Genomic DNA, 18,212 nt, shown 5'->3' with positions numbered 1-18,212 from the left:
AGAGGCCATTGATAGATAGCTGCCAAAGAAAGAACACGACTAGGACCCCAAATGTCTGAATGAACAATATCAAACATAGCCAAAGCTTTATTATTGACAATCTTAGGAAATAAAACACAAGATTGTTTTCCAAGTTGACAAGATTCACATTCCAAAACACTTAATGAGATAAGCTAGGAACTAAATGTTTAAGTTTAAGAAGACTAGGATGACCAAAACGATTGTGTAGAAGCTTAGCGGAAGCAGTAGAAGCTAATGTAATAGTGGCTTTCAGAGGGCATATGTAATACAAGCCATGTGACTTATATCCTATTCCAATCGTTTTCCCCGTACGCCGATCCTGCACAACACCATAGTTAGCTATAAAAAAGACAATGCAATCAAGCAGTTCGGTGATTTTGCTAACGGAAATTAAATTATAAGGACAGCCAGGGGTGTATAAGACAGATTGTAAAGTTATTGATGGAATAAGTTGAACGGTCTCAATGCCTTTAACTATAGTTTCTGAACCATTAGCTAAGGTGACTGTGGATGAGTCTAGAGTAGGAATGAGAGTAGAGAACAATGTTTCATTACCAGAAATGTGATCAGAAGCGCCGGAATCAAGTATCCAAGGAGTACCAATTGAGGACTGAGACAAACAAGCAACTAAAGTGCTAGAGTGTTGTAGACTAGATGACTGTTGTTGAGCTTGTTGTTTGGCTGCCTGGAATTGGGCATATTCTTCATATTCTAATCCTGTCAGAGTGATGCAGTTGCTTGATGTACTAGGCAAAGGAAGAATTCCAGCTCCATTACTCTGAACCATATGAGCTGCAGGTCGTCTAGTACCAGTAGATTGATTCTGAGACGGTTTACCATGTAATTTCCAACAGGTTTCACGAGTATGTCCTGGTTTATCACAATAAGTGCAGTGAACCTTATACTTATACCTATTACCTTTCTATTTTTGATTACTATTCTAGATGGCAAAAGTAGAAGCTTCAATGTTAGGAGGTGCAGCTGAAGTGGTGGAAATACGAAGAAGTCGAGCAGAGATATCTTCTAAGGTAAGAACAAAGGAACTAGTCAAAATTTGATCTCGAACAGAGCTAAGATCGGGTCGAAGGCCGATTAGAGCCAAGACCATAAAAAACATGTCTCTTTGTTTTTCTTGTTCAGCAATATTCTCTGTGAAAGGCATAATGGAAACAAACTCATCTTTCAATGTCTCAACTTGCCCAATGTAACTAGCCATATCCATTTGATTTTGCTGCAAATGGACAATATTAGAGACAACATTGTAAATTCGTTGTATATCATTGGTAAACAATGTTTTGGCTTTTGTCCAGACCTTACAATAGGTTTTACAGGACTGAAAAAGAGGAAGTAATTTGGGATCAAGAGTATGCCATAATAGGCTACACAACTGAGCATCAATTCGAATCCATGCTGTCCTATCGGTTGCAACGATATCAGTAGCATTCTTAATAGGATGATCATCATATACTTGGCCTAAGAACCATAGTTCAATAGAATTGAACCAAGAAATGTAATTGCTACTGCCTTGAAGTTTTACAGTAGTAATACTAGTAGAATTAGGAAGAAGAGACTTAATTAGACCTGATTCAGCCATATTCAGTAGCAGAACAGTTACTATAGAAGAGAGAGAATAATAGGGTAATTGGAAATCCCTTAGAAAAGAGAAAGAGAAAAGAAGAAGAATGTATTCAAGCCCTTTGCAGAAAGTGCAGAAGCAGAAAGTGCAGGAAATGCAGAAAATATAGAAGCAGAAAGTGCAGGGGCAGAAAGTGCAGAGAATGCAGAAAATACAGAGGCAGAAAGTGCAGAAGCAAAATCAGCCCTTCTTTGGCTCTGATACCATATGAAGAAGAAGAATGAGAGGAAATATTAACTTAATTATTCCCTCAAGAATTGAGGATATAAATAGTACTACATATGTACAATTAATGACAGCTAATTACAGCTAAATACAACAGCTAATCATAACACGGCTAAGTACAACTAATGACAACTAACAACAGCTAATCATAACACAGCTAAGTACCACTAATGACAGCTAATTACAGTTAAATACAACAGCTAATCATAACAATCATAACAAAAACAAGACACTATAAGGAATTGCACCATTAAGCACAGAAGGCATGCGATTAATCAAAAAACATGCAGTAGAGACAGCATCCGCCCAAAAATGTTTAGGGTCTTTCATTCGAAATAGAAGTGCCCTAGCAACCTCAAAAAGATGTCGACTTTTTCTTTCTGCATCCCCATTTTGAGTATCAACATAAGATGTTGATAAAATTTAAGACAACAATTTAGTAGATGAGTAATTTTGCTAACAGGTATATATTGAACGAAAAACGAGGCAAACAAAAAACAAAAGACAACGGAAGAGATGGGATGGGATTGGCTGTGCCAATACACTGGACAGAAGATGTGGACTCATCAACTAGAGTAACATGACGATTAAATTGTTCAGATTCTTTTACTAAGGATAGGAGACTAGGGTTACCAGTCATATGATCTGTGCAACCAGAATCAAGGACCCACTCTGATGAGGTAGACATAAGACATGTAGTAGGAGTACCTGATTTGGCAACAGCAGCAACTGAGAAATTAGTAGACTTAGAAGAATGGTATCTAGAGAGCTCAGCATACTCCGCAGTAGAAATTGTTATGGTGTTGACAGAAGAAGTAACTGCAGAATCTTGAGTGGCCATAATTGCCCTTGGCGGCTTATTTATCAGTTTTTTACAATACCGTTTAGTGTGACCATTTTCATGGCAATAAAGGTAAATAAGAATGCTCGCCTCCCGATAAATTGCTCCATTACAACAATTATTTCCTTCCTTCCTCTGTTTCTTGGCTGCGTAACTATCTGATTACGACTCACAAGGGCGCTATTATCATAAGGGATGCGGTATGAGAACCTTTAGTACATAGTAATCTAGCGAAAGTCTCCTAAAGAGTGGTAACGTCATTGCCTGAAAGAAACTGTGATTTGGCAGTTTCAAAAATCGGAGCAAGACCTGCAAGAAAACTCATTACAGCCATTTGTTCTCACTGAGTCTGTTGAACCTTAACATCGGGGCTAAAAGGCAATAAAACATTAAGTTCCTCGTAAATCTTCTTAAATTCCATGAAATAAGCTGTGAGGGGCTTATCTTGCTGGTCGGCCCGATAAAATCCTTTGTAGACCTCATACATACGAGATCGATTACCTTTTCCCGAGTACAAAAATTCAAGATAATCCATCAACTCCTTAACAAACTCACAATGATTAATTAAACCAATTACCTCATTGTCAATCAAATTCCAAAGCTGTAAAAATAACAGAGCATCCTCTCTAAGCCAGATTTCCTAACATCTCCTTCATGTGGATCATTGGTCAAGTGGTCATCCTTATCCAAACTACGAAAATATATACGAACTATTTTACTCCATGCCAGAAAATTGGAGCCAGTAAGTTTGTGTTCTGTTATTTTCTTCCGTAACTACACCACATCAGTGATGACAAGTTTCTATTCGAAAATCTCCGATAGAGTAGTCGTCATGATTTGTGACTAAACGCTCAAAAACAAATGTAGCACAGCAAAGGAAAACTACGATTCTTGGTAACTTGATAGAAGAATAGCAAATAGGCAGCAGCAGAATATAAATTCACAAATTCAGACTGTACCCAGCAAAGCGGCAGCAAAGTTGCAACATGAAAAACACCACAAAAGTCGAAGAGGGTCGATGCAACACACTGGGTTGCACTGTACTGGCAGAATCGAAGCCAGAAACTGAGAGCCGGTGACAGGAGATGGCCGGACGTGCCCACACGCACTGGCGCGTGAAGAATAGCGAAAAAAATATGAGTGGCGCATGAAGCCCACTCGCGAGGATTCCGATGACCGGATTGGGAGGGAGAGTTGATCGGCGGCCTGCTCTTCTTCCTTGGGTGACGGTGAGACAAAAACACTAACCTAAGTGGGTGACCTAGACTGACAGTCACCAAAAAAACACTTTGCCTGTAGTTTCAACACAAAAGAGCAGAGAAAAAAAAAAGAAAACTTAACAAGCCCCAGGCTCTAATACCATGTAATTCAACGTGGAAAATATTGTTGTTATATTTTCATCAATAGGGACACATATATATACATATACAGGATACTATGAACCTATTAGGAATCTAACTCCTAACAGAACTATATTTACAACTAGTTCTTAACACTGTCAAAACTCCTGCTTCCTATTGATCCCCATATTTTTCGATGTACTTGTTTTGTTCGTGATGTTCGTCCACATATTACCAAACTTGATCCAAAATCCCTTAAATGTGTCTTTTTAGGATATTCTAGACTTCAAAAGGGTTACAAGTGTTTTCTTCAACGCTTAATCGTTATCTTGTATTTGCTGATGTCACTTTCTTTGAGTCTACACCTTTCTTTCCTTCCTCTCCTATGTATGATAGTCAAAAAGAGAAGGAGAATCTTCTGGTCTATACCGCATCTCAACCTGTTATTTCACTCAATCCTTCTGCAAAATCTCCATCTGCACCTACACTAGCACCAGCACCTACTAACCTCCTCCAATTATTCATGTTTATTCTCGTAGGTTAGAGGCTCTCGACTCATGCCTGACGCCAGACTCTTCATCACCGGATCCAGCTCCTACCATTCCGAATCCTCTTGATCCCAGCATTGATCTTCCTATTGTTCTTAGAAAAGGTAAATGTAAGTGTACCTATCCTATTTGTTCTTTGTTTTGTATGACCACATTTCTTATTCTTCTTCTAGCTCATTTATTGTCTTTAGATTCTGTTTCATTTCCTAAAACTATTCATGAAGCATTATCATATCCTGGTTGGCGAGCTGCTATGGAAGAAGAAATGGGGGCTTTGGATGTCAATGGTACTTGGGATTTGATAACTTTGCTTGTTGGAAAAGCTACTATTGGATGTAAATGGGTATTTGTTGTGAAGGTTAAATCCCGATGGCTCTATAGCTCGTTACAACTCTCTTCTTGTAGCCAAAGGTATGCTTAGACTTATGGTGTGGATTATTCAGATACTTCCTCTCCATTACCAAAGATTGCTTCGATTCGTATCTTTATCTCTCTAGCAGAAACTTGTAACTGGCCTTCGTATCAACTTGACATCAAGAATGCTTTTCTGCAAGGTGATTTGCATGAGGAAGTTTATATGGAGCAACCACCTAGGATTGTTGCTCAAGGGGAGTATGCGAAAGTTTGTCATCTTCGCAAATCATTATATGGGTTAAAACAGAGTCCTCGTGCTTTGAGGTAGATTTAGTAAAGCGGTTTAAGTATTTGGAATGCAGAAAAGTAAATGTGATCATTCAATATTCTATAGGAATTCTAAGAATGGCATAATTCTTAGTAGTATATGTGATGATATTGTTATTACTGATAGTGACAATACAGGCATAGCATCCCTAAAATCCTTTCTTCACTCCCAATTTCAGACAAAAGATTTGGGTTTGTTGAAGTATTTCTTGGGTATTGAAATAATAAGGTGCAAGAAAGATATTCTTTTGTCCCAAAGAAAATATGTTCTTGACTTGTTGATAGAAACAGGAAATTAGATCTTAAGTCAGTGAACCCATAGCACCCAATATACAACTCATAAAAGAGGATGGTGAATTGTTTTAAAGATCCTAAGAAGTATAGAAGACTGGTTGGTAAATTAAACTATCTTACAGTGACTCGTCCGGATATTGCATATTCAGCGTGTTGTAAATCATTGGACAGCTCTAGAATAGATCTTGTGCTATTTAAACGGAGCTCCAGGACAAGGTTTGTTATATTCAAATCATGAACATTTTAAAATTGAGTATTATTCAGATGCAGATTGAGTAGGTTCTAAAATTGATAGAAGATCTACAACTGGATATTGTGCTTTTGTTGGAGGAAATTTGGTTTCATGGAGAAGTAAGAAACAAAATGTGCTTTCTTGGTCCAGTGCAGAATCAAAGTATAGAGCCATGGCACAATCTGTGTATGTAATAGGAATGAGCAGCCAATTACCACTACCAAGCCTTTCAAAGTTTATTCAATAAGGCCCAAATTTGTGACAGCAGACAAGGAGAAGCGTATGAGGTTTATGCACAGAGATTCAAGCAATGAGAGAGCTCCAGGTGGCATTGTTATTACAACAATGGTGATACCAGTGCTATATAACATCATGAGGATTTTGTTGTGAGACATCTTTTGGGAATATTTATATTTTTGGCAGATTGTGATATCTGTAAAGAAACTTCAGTTCCTGCTTGATTATTGCTAGTCAAGTTTATTTCATCTTTCGTGCTATTTCCTTCATTTGATTTTTTAATCCAGAGATATTACTGGCCTATTTTTCATCCTTGAGTTATCAATCAAAAGAAATCCATTCAAGTTCTCATTCTATTTGTTTTTCTGTTATTTTTCTGAAATCTCTGTTTGGAAATTCTGTTCCCATTCCTTGCTCTATCAGCATGGGTGCATTGACTGTTGAATGAAGTTGGTCTTAAGTCTTCAGTACCTACTAAAGTATGGTGTGATAATCAAGTTGCACCTTCATATTGCTGCTAACCCAGTATTTCATGATTGCAATTGTCACTTTGCTTGTGACAATATTCAAGAAAAATTTATCACCACAGGTTACGCTAAAATTGGCTACCAGTTGGCTGATATTTTCGCAAAAGCTTTGCATGGGGCTCATGTTGATTATATTCTATGCTCCAACTTGAGGAGGAATGTTAAGGAAAATTAGTATTCCTAATTAGTTAATGATTTATAGTCCTAAATAGCCTAGAAATTTCTCGTATATAAACCTAAGTAATTCATTGATAAATTATGTATCAAATGCAACACAAATTCTTCTCAATCCATAACAAAGTTTATGTGTAAGAATAAGATTTATTTAACTTACGGGCACATGCACGCACTACAGCATTCACGTAATCTGATTTCCTTGCGAAAACTCTGCCCGCAATTTCTGCATAGCGCATATTTGGCTGGCTATGTATAGAATTTATGTCTGTCTGCAGAATACACATTTAAACAAGTGAGTGGCATGTACTTCAACACTTAACCAAACAATAGAGCATCAAAGCATTCAAATGTATCCTTTCAGTGACCTCTGTGAAGGGGTGGTAGGGATCAGGAAAATAGCACGCAAGGACAGCAACAGCTGCTTCTCGGTAAGCCAATCTTAATTTCAATTCCTCTGGAATATCAGTACTATCTTCCTGGCCCGTTTCAAAAGTTCCTTTTTGCTGCATAATCAAGTATTAAATGCATTGAGAAAACAATCATACTGTAAAAAAGGTTTTAATTTTCACATAAAAGAAAAAAAAAATTGTGCCACAGATACAGGGAGGAAGGTAAGGCAGCACTAACCCTCTTCAAAGCCTCTAGAAGTTCTTCTCGTCCAATGTAATCTAAATCCTTCCTGGCTGTTAAAATTCCAGCTTCATTCCTATAATCAATTCAGGAAACATTAGCCACTTTGTACAAATGAAAATCAAAGGGGGTTATTGATCAGTCAGTAAATACAGTATATTCTGCAGCTCAGCTCCGGTAAAATCTTCTGTCATCTCTGCAATTTCCTGCAGTAAAGCTAGCTTTTCCTCCTCTGAACGGAAAAATTTATTTCTAGCATGCACCTGCAGAAGTTAAATCTCAATGATGATTATAATGTAAAGTTGAACTAGAATTTTTGAATACCAGCTACATTTAAAAAAAATACCTTTAATATTGCTAGTCTACCATCCTTAGATGGCAAACCAACTCTTATAATCTTGTCAAAACGACCCTTTCTCAAGAGGGCAGGATCAAGAATGTCAAGTCTATTGGTTGCACCTATAATTAACACCTGACAAGCCAAAGGTTAGCAGTTGATTAAAAAATCCAATCCCCTCAATGCACCAAAATATGATGGAGCATACCTGAGATGTAAATTCTTTAAATCCATCCATCTCAGTCAGTATCTGAAGAAGGCCTTGCTCCCTCTCAGCACCACCCTATACAATAAATCACATCTTCAAGCTCTATAGCAACTAAATTTTCATAGTTGGTCCGTATTTAAAAATAATATTCCATGCATAAACTTAACTATCATGTAGGCATGGCCACCCGTTTAGTTCTAACCGGAACCGAACCGTACTGTAGACGAACTGGAACTGGATCAAAACCGGTGTTCAAAATTTCAAACCAAAACCGGCGGTTCAAGGGCTGGTTAAGGTTCATGTGAATGTAAAATATGAACCTAAACCGGCCCAGAACCAGCGTTACTTGGTGGTTTCGGTCCGATTCGAACCGAAAATTTTCTATTTTTATTTTCAAAATGATAATCACTTAGCCTATTTTATACTTCTCTAAAAGTCTCAATAATATTTTACTATATGATATACTTTACTTAAGATTTTTTTTTTTTTAAATATACTTCACTTTAAAAGTTAAAAATCTAAAGTAAAATGGTAAAAAAGAGAGAAATATTTAGTCTAAAATTATATTATTTTTAACTTTTTTTTTTACCCTTTTAATTGTTTACTAAGTTTAAAATTACATTCTTTTGAAGCATTTTTTAAAATTTTCTTATAATTTATTTAATTAATAATATTTAAACAAAATAAAATGATAATTTATTTGATTATTTAAATGAATTAACTTTATTCTTATATGAGTATGAGCATTCCAAAATTTATTTAAAATAAAATTTATCAATATTTTTTAAACTCATATTAATATTTATGAAAGAAAGATGTAACATTAGAACTATCTGTTAAAAAAAAAAAAAAAAAAAAAAAAAAACATATATTGCTAGAAACCGTAATCGGAACTGTCAGTTCATTGGAACAGCACTAGAACCGGTCCAGAGTGGAACTAGACCTGAACCGGTGGTTCAAGGGCCGGTTCAGGTTCAACATTTTAAAAATTTTGAACCGGCCATGCCTACTATCATATGTCCATGCAAGTAAAGTAGCTTACCATCCAGCATCACCAATTTTTGATGGCTAAAAATTTATCTAAAGTTGTATATGTAAAGCTAAAAATAATACTCATCCAACAAAATAATGTCAATCATTTGGAAATCCAAATAAAATAAACATGAATAATAAATGGATCTTTTTAATAACTAATGGGATACCAGAACTAATTTTATAGTTAGACAATGTTTCAATGGGCTTGAATTGGTGTCATTATGGAAAATTCATCCTTGGTTCATCTCTCTTGCTACATTAATTAAATGTTAACCATTTTTTCTTAGAACATGGCACATCTCCATTAATCCCTATCTAAATTTACACATGGCACTATTTCATTTTTATTAGGCAGTTGTCACTCCCTTCTCCATGTAAGCATCTGTTATACCTTTAATTTGCAGTATATTTTGTCATCAGTGATTTCAAACTCTCTCTCTAAATATTGCCCCACACATGCATTACTGTGTCCACCTTGAGTCACCATTGCTTTAGTCTACTACCTATGGCATTATATTCTCTAGTGTGAGCGCAGCTGTGTTCCTTTTCATCACTTTTCAAGCAACATCTAACCTTCTAAGATTGCACAATCCTCCTCTCAGACCCTCTCTAATTTTTCCTTAGTTATCACTTGCATGCAGTGTTGTCATCATCACTGAGGAACTGCTACAAAATGAATTTCCCAGTTCATATGAAGTTGCCAGCATATAAATAAGGTTGCCAAGAGGTTAACTACTATGCTCCTCCATCAACATTTCATATTCCACACAACAAAAGAATTAAATAAATCAAAGATAATATACCCTACATGAAGATCAAAGATTAAAATTCACAAACTACATTTTCTTTTGTCACATAATTGTTGTCACAGCATGCAATGCAATTAATAGATTCAAACAAGAACTAACCAAGCAATGCAACTTTAAACAACGAAACTGTCTAGAATGGTGCCACTTTGGACTGCATTTTGCTATGCTATTTCTTCTTGTTCCAATGAAATCCATAATGACTTTATATGAATCAGAGCTCCTTTCGAATAACACACCTTTGTAATTGCCATAATATTTACAATTTTGCACTGTTTAATTTCCTGCACTAGAACTTAATAGATAGAAGCAAACACATATCTTACCCCGCCAATGTCAGGTCCCCCACGCTTGCTGCCAATAGCATCAATTTCATCAATAAAGATGATGGAAGGAGCAAAAGATCTGGCACTGGCAAAAAGATCCTTCACACGAGATGCCGCCACACCTACAAACATCTAGAAAGTCACCTTTTAAGTTAGGCAGGTTTCTTCAAGTTCTAGGTATTCTGAATAATTCATGAGTCAGCAGAGATGAAGAAAATCGTTTAATTACAGTGAAAATCAGCAAGATAGCCATGTGGCACCTAAAGCAAGCATTCTAATTATCATGAACTGAAAAGACTAAAATAACCAGTTAACATAAAAAAGAAGACAAAAGAAGCTTAATAAAAAAGCAGTTCAATTAGTAAGGTTGGGGACTCATGCTTGTACTAATTTACGAATTAACAAGGCATTTGGTTGTGCTTGCCTTAGGCGTCAACAGAACATATTGCCATGATCGTGCAGCCCCTACCTCAAACTTAACAGCAAACAATTTCATAATTGATTGCAAGTTGGTCATGTGCAACATCTATGGACCAACTTGAGGGAGAGTGTTGAGTTGTATAATCAGGAAATATATTGTATAGCTTATTTAGGAGGGATCATTGTAGTTTCCTTTTTCTGTATTTTCCTATTTAGAGTTAGACTTGTGTGTGTGTGTATAAGGTTGATGTTAAACACATAAATCAAGGAAGAAATAAGAGAAAATCTTTCTTTTAAACTCTTCTTTATCTATTGATATTCAAAAATGGCCTTCATATTATTTAAATGAGAGCAACTGAATTTTCAATGAAGTTCATTGAATAAAGTTTTGGAAGCAACTAATCTTCCACTATTATTTGTAATCATTTTTCTTTATTGGATCTTCCAAAGGAAAATTAGTCCTCACCTCTACAAAATCTGTGCCATTTGCTGCAAAAAAAGGCAGTCCTGCTTCCCCAGCAATAGCTTTAGCTAGCAAAGTTTTACCAGTTCCAGGAGGCCCATGAAGAAGCACACCTTTTGGACAATAGATACCCTTGTCTTTAAACTCTTCATCATTCTTCAAAATTCGTACAATCTCCTGTAGTTCCCTTTTTATATATTCCTGGCCAGCAAAATCATCAAACGTAACACCAGTACTTTCTTCTGCTGATATAAACTTTGCCCTGGTGGAAAGGCAGTCCAAAATTAGCATTGATGTTTGTGATTGTAAAAATACTCCAACTATTGTCGATGGAAAAAATCATCAGTGGTAGTTACTATCCGATTGCAACATCTAACAATTTTGAATACCAAAACACTATATATATAACTGGTCAAAAGTTCAAAATCAATTAAAATTGGATATACTGAACTACTAAGGTTATGTTTGGTAAGCCGTAATGCAAGGTAATAGTAATCACATTGCAGGAATTTCTTTTTAATGTTATAAAGAAATTGATGCGATGTAATCATCATTAGATTGCATTACTGTTTGCCAAACATAGCACAAGTCTAAAAGTCAATGGAGATTAGAATGTAACTTGTAAGAAGGCAAATGGAACACAATCAACTTGGAATCAGTTATACAAAAACAGAATTAGCCTTACGCATTTTTCTTGGGCCGGGGGAGAGAGACTAAGAAAGAAGAAAATAAATGTAGAAACAAATACATTGGATTTGACAAGAAGCAAGTATGACCCTTATGGAGTGCAACAAAGTAAAAAAAAAATATGATCAGTGGATAACATTCCTAATTAAAAGTACAAGTAGAGTCCAATGTTCTATGAAAATTGGCAACTCTAACACCTCTATAATTTTTTGACGTCTCCTCTGTAGTTGAAAAATGTGAGCTCGTCTTCTGTCTAAAAGAATCAATCAACTACTAAGCATAATGTTTCTCATTCCAAAGTTAGATAAACAGAGAGAAAGAGAGAGGACATCAGCCATTTAAATATAGTAAAAGCATCCAACAGCAATTCCCCAGGCAATCAACATTCAACTTACCGACTCTTGCCAAGTGAACCAAGTGCACGGCGTTTGAGTGGTTGCTGAATTGTTTGGCTGGGCTTTCCCATATCACAAGGTATTAACCTTGCATAAATTGGTCTCATCATATTATCAATCCAGATATACAATGCAACAGATAAAGCAAGTCGCATAGACCAAATGACTGCAGTTGCAACAGTACTGTACACTTCTGCAGGAACCGTATCCACATTAAGGACATCTACATTTACTATTTGCTGATGTAACTTTTGCCAAACATCATTCCAACCATCAATTGGCATGCGGTCAACCACATGGCGCCGAAATATAATTTCCTTCTTAGAATTTCCTTTTGCTCCCTCCATTTTACCATCCTTGTAATATGGCAGAATCACTGCAGAAATAGACCAGAACTTTCAGCAAAAGATGACAATGAAACAAAATTATGTAAGTTTTACAACATTTGCCAGCATAGAGAACAATTAGTAAATAAAAAAAAACAACAATGTACTTTTCAGTGGTTAAGCCAAGTGAAGTACGGACCAATGGCTTGCTCCAGTAACAATAACAACCGACTTTAAAGATGCAATTGAACTATACATAACAAAAAAAGTAGTAACGATCCTAACTAAACAGTAACTAAATGATTACTCCACTCCAAGGCTGAGCCAAAAAAGGATATAATTGACTTCAAACAGCTAAAGCATTAGAAATATTGAGTAAAGGACTGATTTTGAAAATAGAAATTCTTTTCTTATCTAAAAACAAAAAGAGAGAGAGAGAGAGAGAGGAGAGGGGGGGGGGGGGGCAATCTCTCCGAACCAATTCCATAATTTCATATCCGAGGAATTTTAGTTGGACAAAGTATCAATTTGTAAGCTGTATATCAATTTGTATGCAGTTCTTCTATCCAAAATTGAAACCCACGTGTATCTATACTATTCGACCAATTATAAGAAGTAATATCGTCAAATTAATATACAAACAGCATAACAACCAAATGCATACCTGATACTGTCTGCCCATAATTCGAGTACTCCATAAACTGAACATTATTTGAATTAAGAAGCCTCCAAAACTGACTAAAATCAATTCTATGAGAGTTTTCAGGATCCCACTCTGTTCCTTTCAACTTTCCACGCATAGTCAACAATGCCCTGCTCCAATTCGATGCCATTACAAGCTGCCTCTCCAATTGCACATCTGCCTTCCTCTCTAACTCTTCCAATTCATTGACTCTTTGTCTCTCTTTCTGTTTCAATTTCTATAAAAAAGAAAAGAAAATTCATCTTCACACTCTTAAGAACTAAAAAACGAAAAAAAAAAAAAAAGATTAATAAACATAATACCTCGAATAGCTTAGCCGACTCGGGGTCTTCTTCTTCTGAGTTAGGAGACGCCAAAACCGAGTTAGCAAAAGCAGTAATTGTGAATGTTTTACGGTTTACGAATGGAATTGAGCCATTTTGAGAGCTTAATTTTCTAGTTTTAAAGGCGCATTTGAGTGTTTTGGGATAAGAGAGAGAGTATGGAAAGTTGCCAACAAAGGGTTTTGGAAACCCAATGGAATTAAGAGGAGGTTTAGAAGTGAGGGATTCCATTTCCTTCTGCTTTATATCATGTTATGAAAAGAACGGGAATGGAAAAGAAAGGAAAGGAAAATAATTTCTTTATGTTCGTTCTGTCACTTTCCACCGCAGGATTTGAAGAGGAAATGTTTGGGTTTCTAATTCATTTGATACAAGCCTCTGCTTCCAAAGTCCAGTGAGGTTTATGGTTTTGGGTTTTTGATGATGACGAGTGGAAACGACGATGATAAACCATTGGACGACGCCGTCTCTTTGCAGCATGATACATGTCATTCAAGTCAGTGGGTATGCCAAATACATGTCATTCAAGTCAGTGGGTATGCCACCTGGATCGATCCGAACGGGTAAGGTATCCACCTAAAATTAAGAAGCCGAACTTGAATTCAATTGTAAATTAAATATCCAATTCCGTTTCGGCTAGAAATTTATTTTTAATACCCAAATTAGTATCAAATCCAATTATAATTATCCATTTAAAAATTTGAATATATTTAACTACACATTTAGTGTTAAAAATATTTTTAATTTTCATTAATAAAAATTATAAATTATTATTTTGTGAAACAACCCGAATTTTTATTTTCAAAGATTTTCCAATTAAATTTAATAAACCGACAGCTTGGAAATTTATTTTAATATTTTATTGCGAACACTGTGAGAAATCGAATCGAAAACCGATTGAAAAAGCCGAAAACCAATTGAAAATCAAAGATTTGGGTCGAATCGAACCGAATCGAACCGGTTCGACCCAAACCATCTAGAAACATCTATTTCTTTTCTTTTTATCTCCAGCGCTGCACCTCTACTTCTCATCCTCACCAGCGCCCCACCTCCACTCCACCAACAAGCCACCGCGCCTCCTCCTCCCTCTCTTCTTCTTCTTCTTCTTCTTCTTCTTCTTTCTTTCTTTCTTTCTTTCCTTTTTTTCTTTCTTTCTTTCCCTTTCTTCTTCCCTGCAACTGTGTCTGCGTCACTGCCAGCAACTCCAGCAACGTCGGCCGATCACCACCGCGCGCCAGTTGCAGTCGCACCGCCTCCATCGCGCGCCAGCACGTCCCGTAGCTCCTCCGCGCGCCACAGTCGGCCCTCTGCCAGGTCTGTCGCGCCTACAGCAGCAGCACCAGCTTCAAGCCTCACCGCCAGCCGCACCTCCGCCCTCTGCCAGATCACCCAGCCACCGCTGCAGCTCCCTGTCGCAGAAACACCACCAGATCGTGCCACCTTCGCCTTCCCTTGCCTGTCAGTCGGATCGGAGTCGTCGATCGGACCACTTCTGGCGTGCTACTCCGATCCAACACGAGCAAATTTCCGATCTAGCAAAAATTCGACAAAAAAAAAATTATATTTGGGGTATAAATTAATTTAACTACATTTTCGTTAATTTAATTTTATTATAGATAGTTAATTAAATTTAGTCATTTTAGTTAGTTTAATTCTAACAATTTTAGTTGATTAACTTGATTTTAGTAATTGATTTTAGTAATCTTGAGTAATATAATTTAAATAGTATTAATTTATTGATAAATAAAATATTTAGTTAGTAATTTTAGTTTTTTGTTAGTTTTTCTGTTCATGTTATTGCTTACCTTATCTGAGTCATTCTTGATTAATAATATAGTTAGTTCCCCTTAATTCAGTCTTAATATTTCTTCGGCCCTTTTGGTCCTCCTCCTTTTATGGCCTTTCCGTGTGGCTTGCCGGTCGCTTCTATTGTCTGTCCTTTTCCTTTCTCCCTTCTGGCTGTCGGTTTGTTCCGGTTGAATGATATACCTATTTGGATGGAGGACGGGAAAAATTGCATTGATTGAATGCCCGACGGATGGGCTGTGTGGTTTGGAATTATTAAATAAATTGTTGATATTTTAACAGGTGGATAGTCCAATTTTAGGGGAGATGCTGTCGAAATTTCGGTAGAAAATAAATAAATTTCAGTAAAAAAATAAAATAAATTTCGGTGGAAATTAAAATAGATTTCGGTAGGAAATAAATAGATTTTAGAAGAAAATAAATGAAATAGAGTTAGATAGAGAAATAAAATTTATTACAGAAAAGAAATTAAATATCGAGATTAAATTACGTAGAAAAATTTAGAATATAAAATAAAATTATTAGAAGGGTAAAAAATATTTTGTCTGATAGAGTTATTCTTTTTGTGTCATTCTTACTTTGCTTAGATCGCCCGGGTCCATCTAGTGCTCCTCCAGGACAACATCAAAGCTAGAATTTCGCTCTCCATCACTGTGAGTAATAATAAATAATGTATATCAACACTGCATTTGCATAACATTTATTCATAAACATTATATTTTTATTTACATATTTACAATATATTACAAGTATTTTATCATATATATTATGTTACGATCATTATAATTATACTTATATATAATTGTGCATTTGGATGAAATTGGTGTAATACGTTGAAAGAATTGTTTGATTACTTGTGCTGTGCATATACTGTGCCTTGTTTGTGTGGAATTGGGATGAAGTGGGTCACCATGGGTTTGTGAGACTGTTTCTGTTATACGGATCCTGATTCTGATTTCTGTTATATTCTGATTCTGTTATATGGATCCTGATTCTGTTTCTGTTAGCCGGGTAAATGGGAGATCGGCGCCCCCGTGTGCACCTACCGTTACCGTTACTGTTAACCACAGGTTGGCTTCTTTATTGGGCGCACCGGATAATCTAGATTTGATCGCAGCCCGCAGGGTGGCCTCCTGTTGTGAGCGCCTGATGATCTAGATTTGATGGAGACGACCGGGTTGCCTCCTGTTGGTATGGAAAAGAAAAGAGATAATGGAAAAACAATGAGAGGGCTGGTCAAGTGAGGATTAGACCGGTCGGCCAGTATGGGGGATCGGCTCCCTGGTGCACATGTGAGAGGATGAGCCATGTGGGAGGACGGCTCATCGGGGGTTCGGTGACTCCACTGACTAATTTCCACGTGATGTGATTATTTGAAGGTGATATTGTTTGTAGGTGCTGATGTAATGTCATATGATTGACTGTTGTGTGTTCATTCAGTATACTAGGGTGCATTTTGCTTGACTGTATGTGGTGTGTATTATTTATTAATTCACTGAGTTGTAAAACTCACCCCCTTCTCTCCAAACCTCCCAGGTACTAGGAAGCAGCTGATTCGACTGAAGCTCTGCAATCTTCTCCGCAGAGTTATAAATGTAAACTTTACATTTCTGTTGTCTAATTTTGGATGTATAAGTTACTCTATTATCAGATTATTATTGAACTCCGCAGTTATAGGGTTGTGTATTACTATTGGATTTATTGTTAGCACTACACTATAAATTAAATATTATGTAATTAGCTGCAGGTGAGCCAGTAAGCCCATAATGTGATTATAATTTATTGTGAATAGGCCCTGGTTAGATACTATGTGTTAATTGAGATTTAGGCTTACTACGGGCCTCGGGGGCCTTAAGCTTACCTGGGCCCTAGTGCCGGTCCGGCCCACGGAAATGGGTCGTGACAAAGGTGGTATCAGAGCATAGGTTTATAAGTTTAGAAGTAACTGCGGAGTAATTCCTGTCATGTCTTGACATAGTTTTCCTTGCTTCCCATTCAGCGTTATTCGCAGCTAGGATAAAGTCAAGTTGTTTAATGATTAAAATCTGTATCCTTGTTCTTTAGAAATGTGATTTAGTTACTGATGCTAAGGGATGGTTTAAGCAAAAAAATCTTTCTATGGATTAAATAATATTCATATATAATTTAAGTAGGTAAGAAGATAAGTTATATATGATTAATAAGTTAAAGTTAAATGATGAAAGTATATTATTTTTATTTAATACGTGTTGAATATGGAATATATATTGAAGACTGCATGAATGTTTGTATACGTGTGCCTGCGGAATTGAGAATGAGTTGCTAATTATTTAATAAGAGAACTAAATGATTTGAATTTGAGGACATTAGAATCCATTTAACTAGAGTATTGAATTAGTATATGTATTTGATGAAATTTACATGATGTTGGTTAGTAGAATTGCTTATAATTATTGAGATGAGTATTTTCTAGATGGAATGGATATACATGATTTTATAAGGTTTGAATATTGAAGGATTTGGTGTGATTTGCTATAATAATATGGTGATGAGTATTTTTCCTAATAAAATAATAATTGGTGGAATTACTATATGAAGTGAGTTTTATTTATGAGTAATGACTCCTTGGTAGAGTAAAGTGGATTATTGTATTTAGCAACTATTTCTTTGGGGTTGAATATAGGGGAATAATATAAATTATTGTGGTTATAAGAAACGTAATTGTGATTCTTAGTAAGAGATAAAGTACTCTAAGCTTTATGTATTTAGTGATGGATATTGTGTGGATTGTGGCATCTTATGGTTTAATATGGTATAAAATAAGAATTAAAGCTAATGGTATTTAGTCATTTGATGTTTAAAATAGTTGTTGCACACTCGATGGTATATAATTACAACAATGATTTTTGTTTAATAGGAGATGTCTATGATCCGAGAAACGACTCTAGAGGAATTATGTAAAGTAGTAGGGCTATGATGATAGTGTATTGATGAATGACATCGGACATG

At 36.1% G+C, this 18,212-nt stretch overlaps 1 protein-coding gene and 1 long non-coding RNA gene across 2 annotated transcripts; one reads left to right on the top strand and one right to left on the bottom strand.

Moving 5' to 3' along the window:
* Nucleotides 1-6,884: 6,884 nt before the first annotated feature.
* Nucleotides 6,885-13,757, bottom strand: LOC149491691 (putative inactive ATP-dependent zinc metalloprotease FTSHI 4, chloroplastic). Its single transcript, XM_089717123.1, has 11 exons — nt 13,398-13,757; nt 13,057-13,312; nt 12,067-12,442; nt 10,988-11,246; nt 10,102-10,233; nt 7,935-8,009; nt 7,736-7,861; nt 7,543-7,652; nt 7,387-7,465; nt 7,125-7,262; nt 6,885-7,028 (listed from the first exon to the last, which is right to left on the bottom strand). Exons 1-11 carry the CDS (start codon nt 13,647-13,649, stop codon nt 6,885-6,887), a joined length of 1,947 nt encoding a protein of 648 aa, XP_089573249.1. The 5' UTR covers nt 13,650-13,757.
* Nucleotides 13,758-14,920: 1,163 nt separating this feature from the next.
* On the top strand, nt 14,921-17,013 carry LOC149491690 (uncharacterized). The gene is made up of 3 exons (XR_016319313.1): nt 14,921-14,987; nt 15,812-15,877; nt 16,761-17,013. It is a non-coding gene; the product is annotated as an uncharacterized LOC149491690 (long non-coding RNA).
* The last annotated feature ends 1,199 nt before the right edge of the window (nt 17,014-18,212 follow it).

The sequence above is a fragment of the Jatropha curcas genome, unplaced genomic scaffold (genome assembly GCF_041381405.1).
Source record: "Jatropha curcas cultivar XTBG-Jc1 unplaced genomic scaffold, XTBG_Jcur_1.0 HiC_scaffold_855_pilon, whole genome shotgun sequence".
In the NCBI taxonomy this organism is placed as follows: Eukaryota; Viridiplantae; Streptophyta; class Magnoliopsida; order Malpighiales; family Euphorbiaceae; genus Jatropha; species Jatropha curcas.
This window is presented reverse-complemented; position numbering and strand designations above follow the sequence as displayed.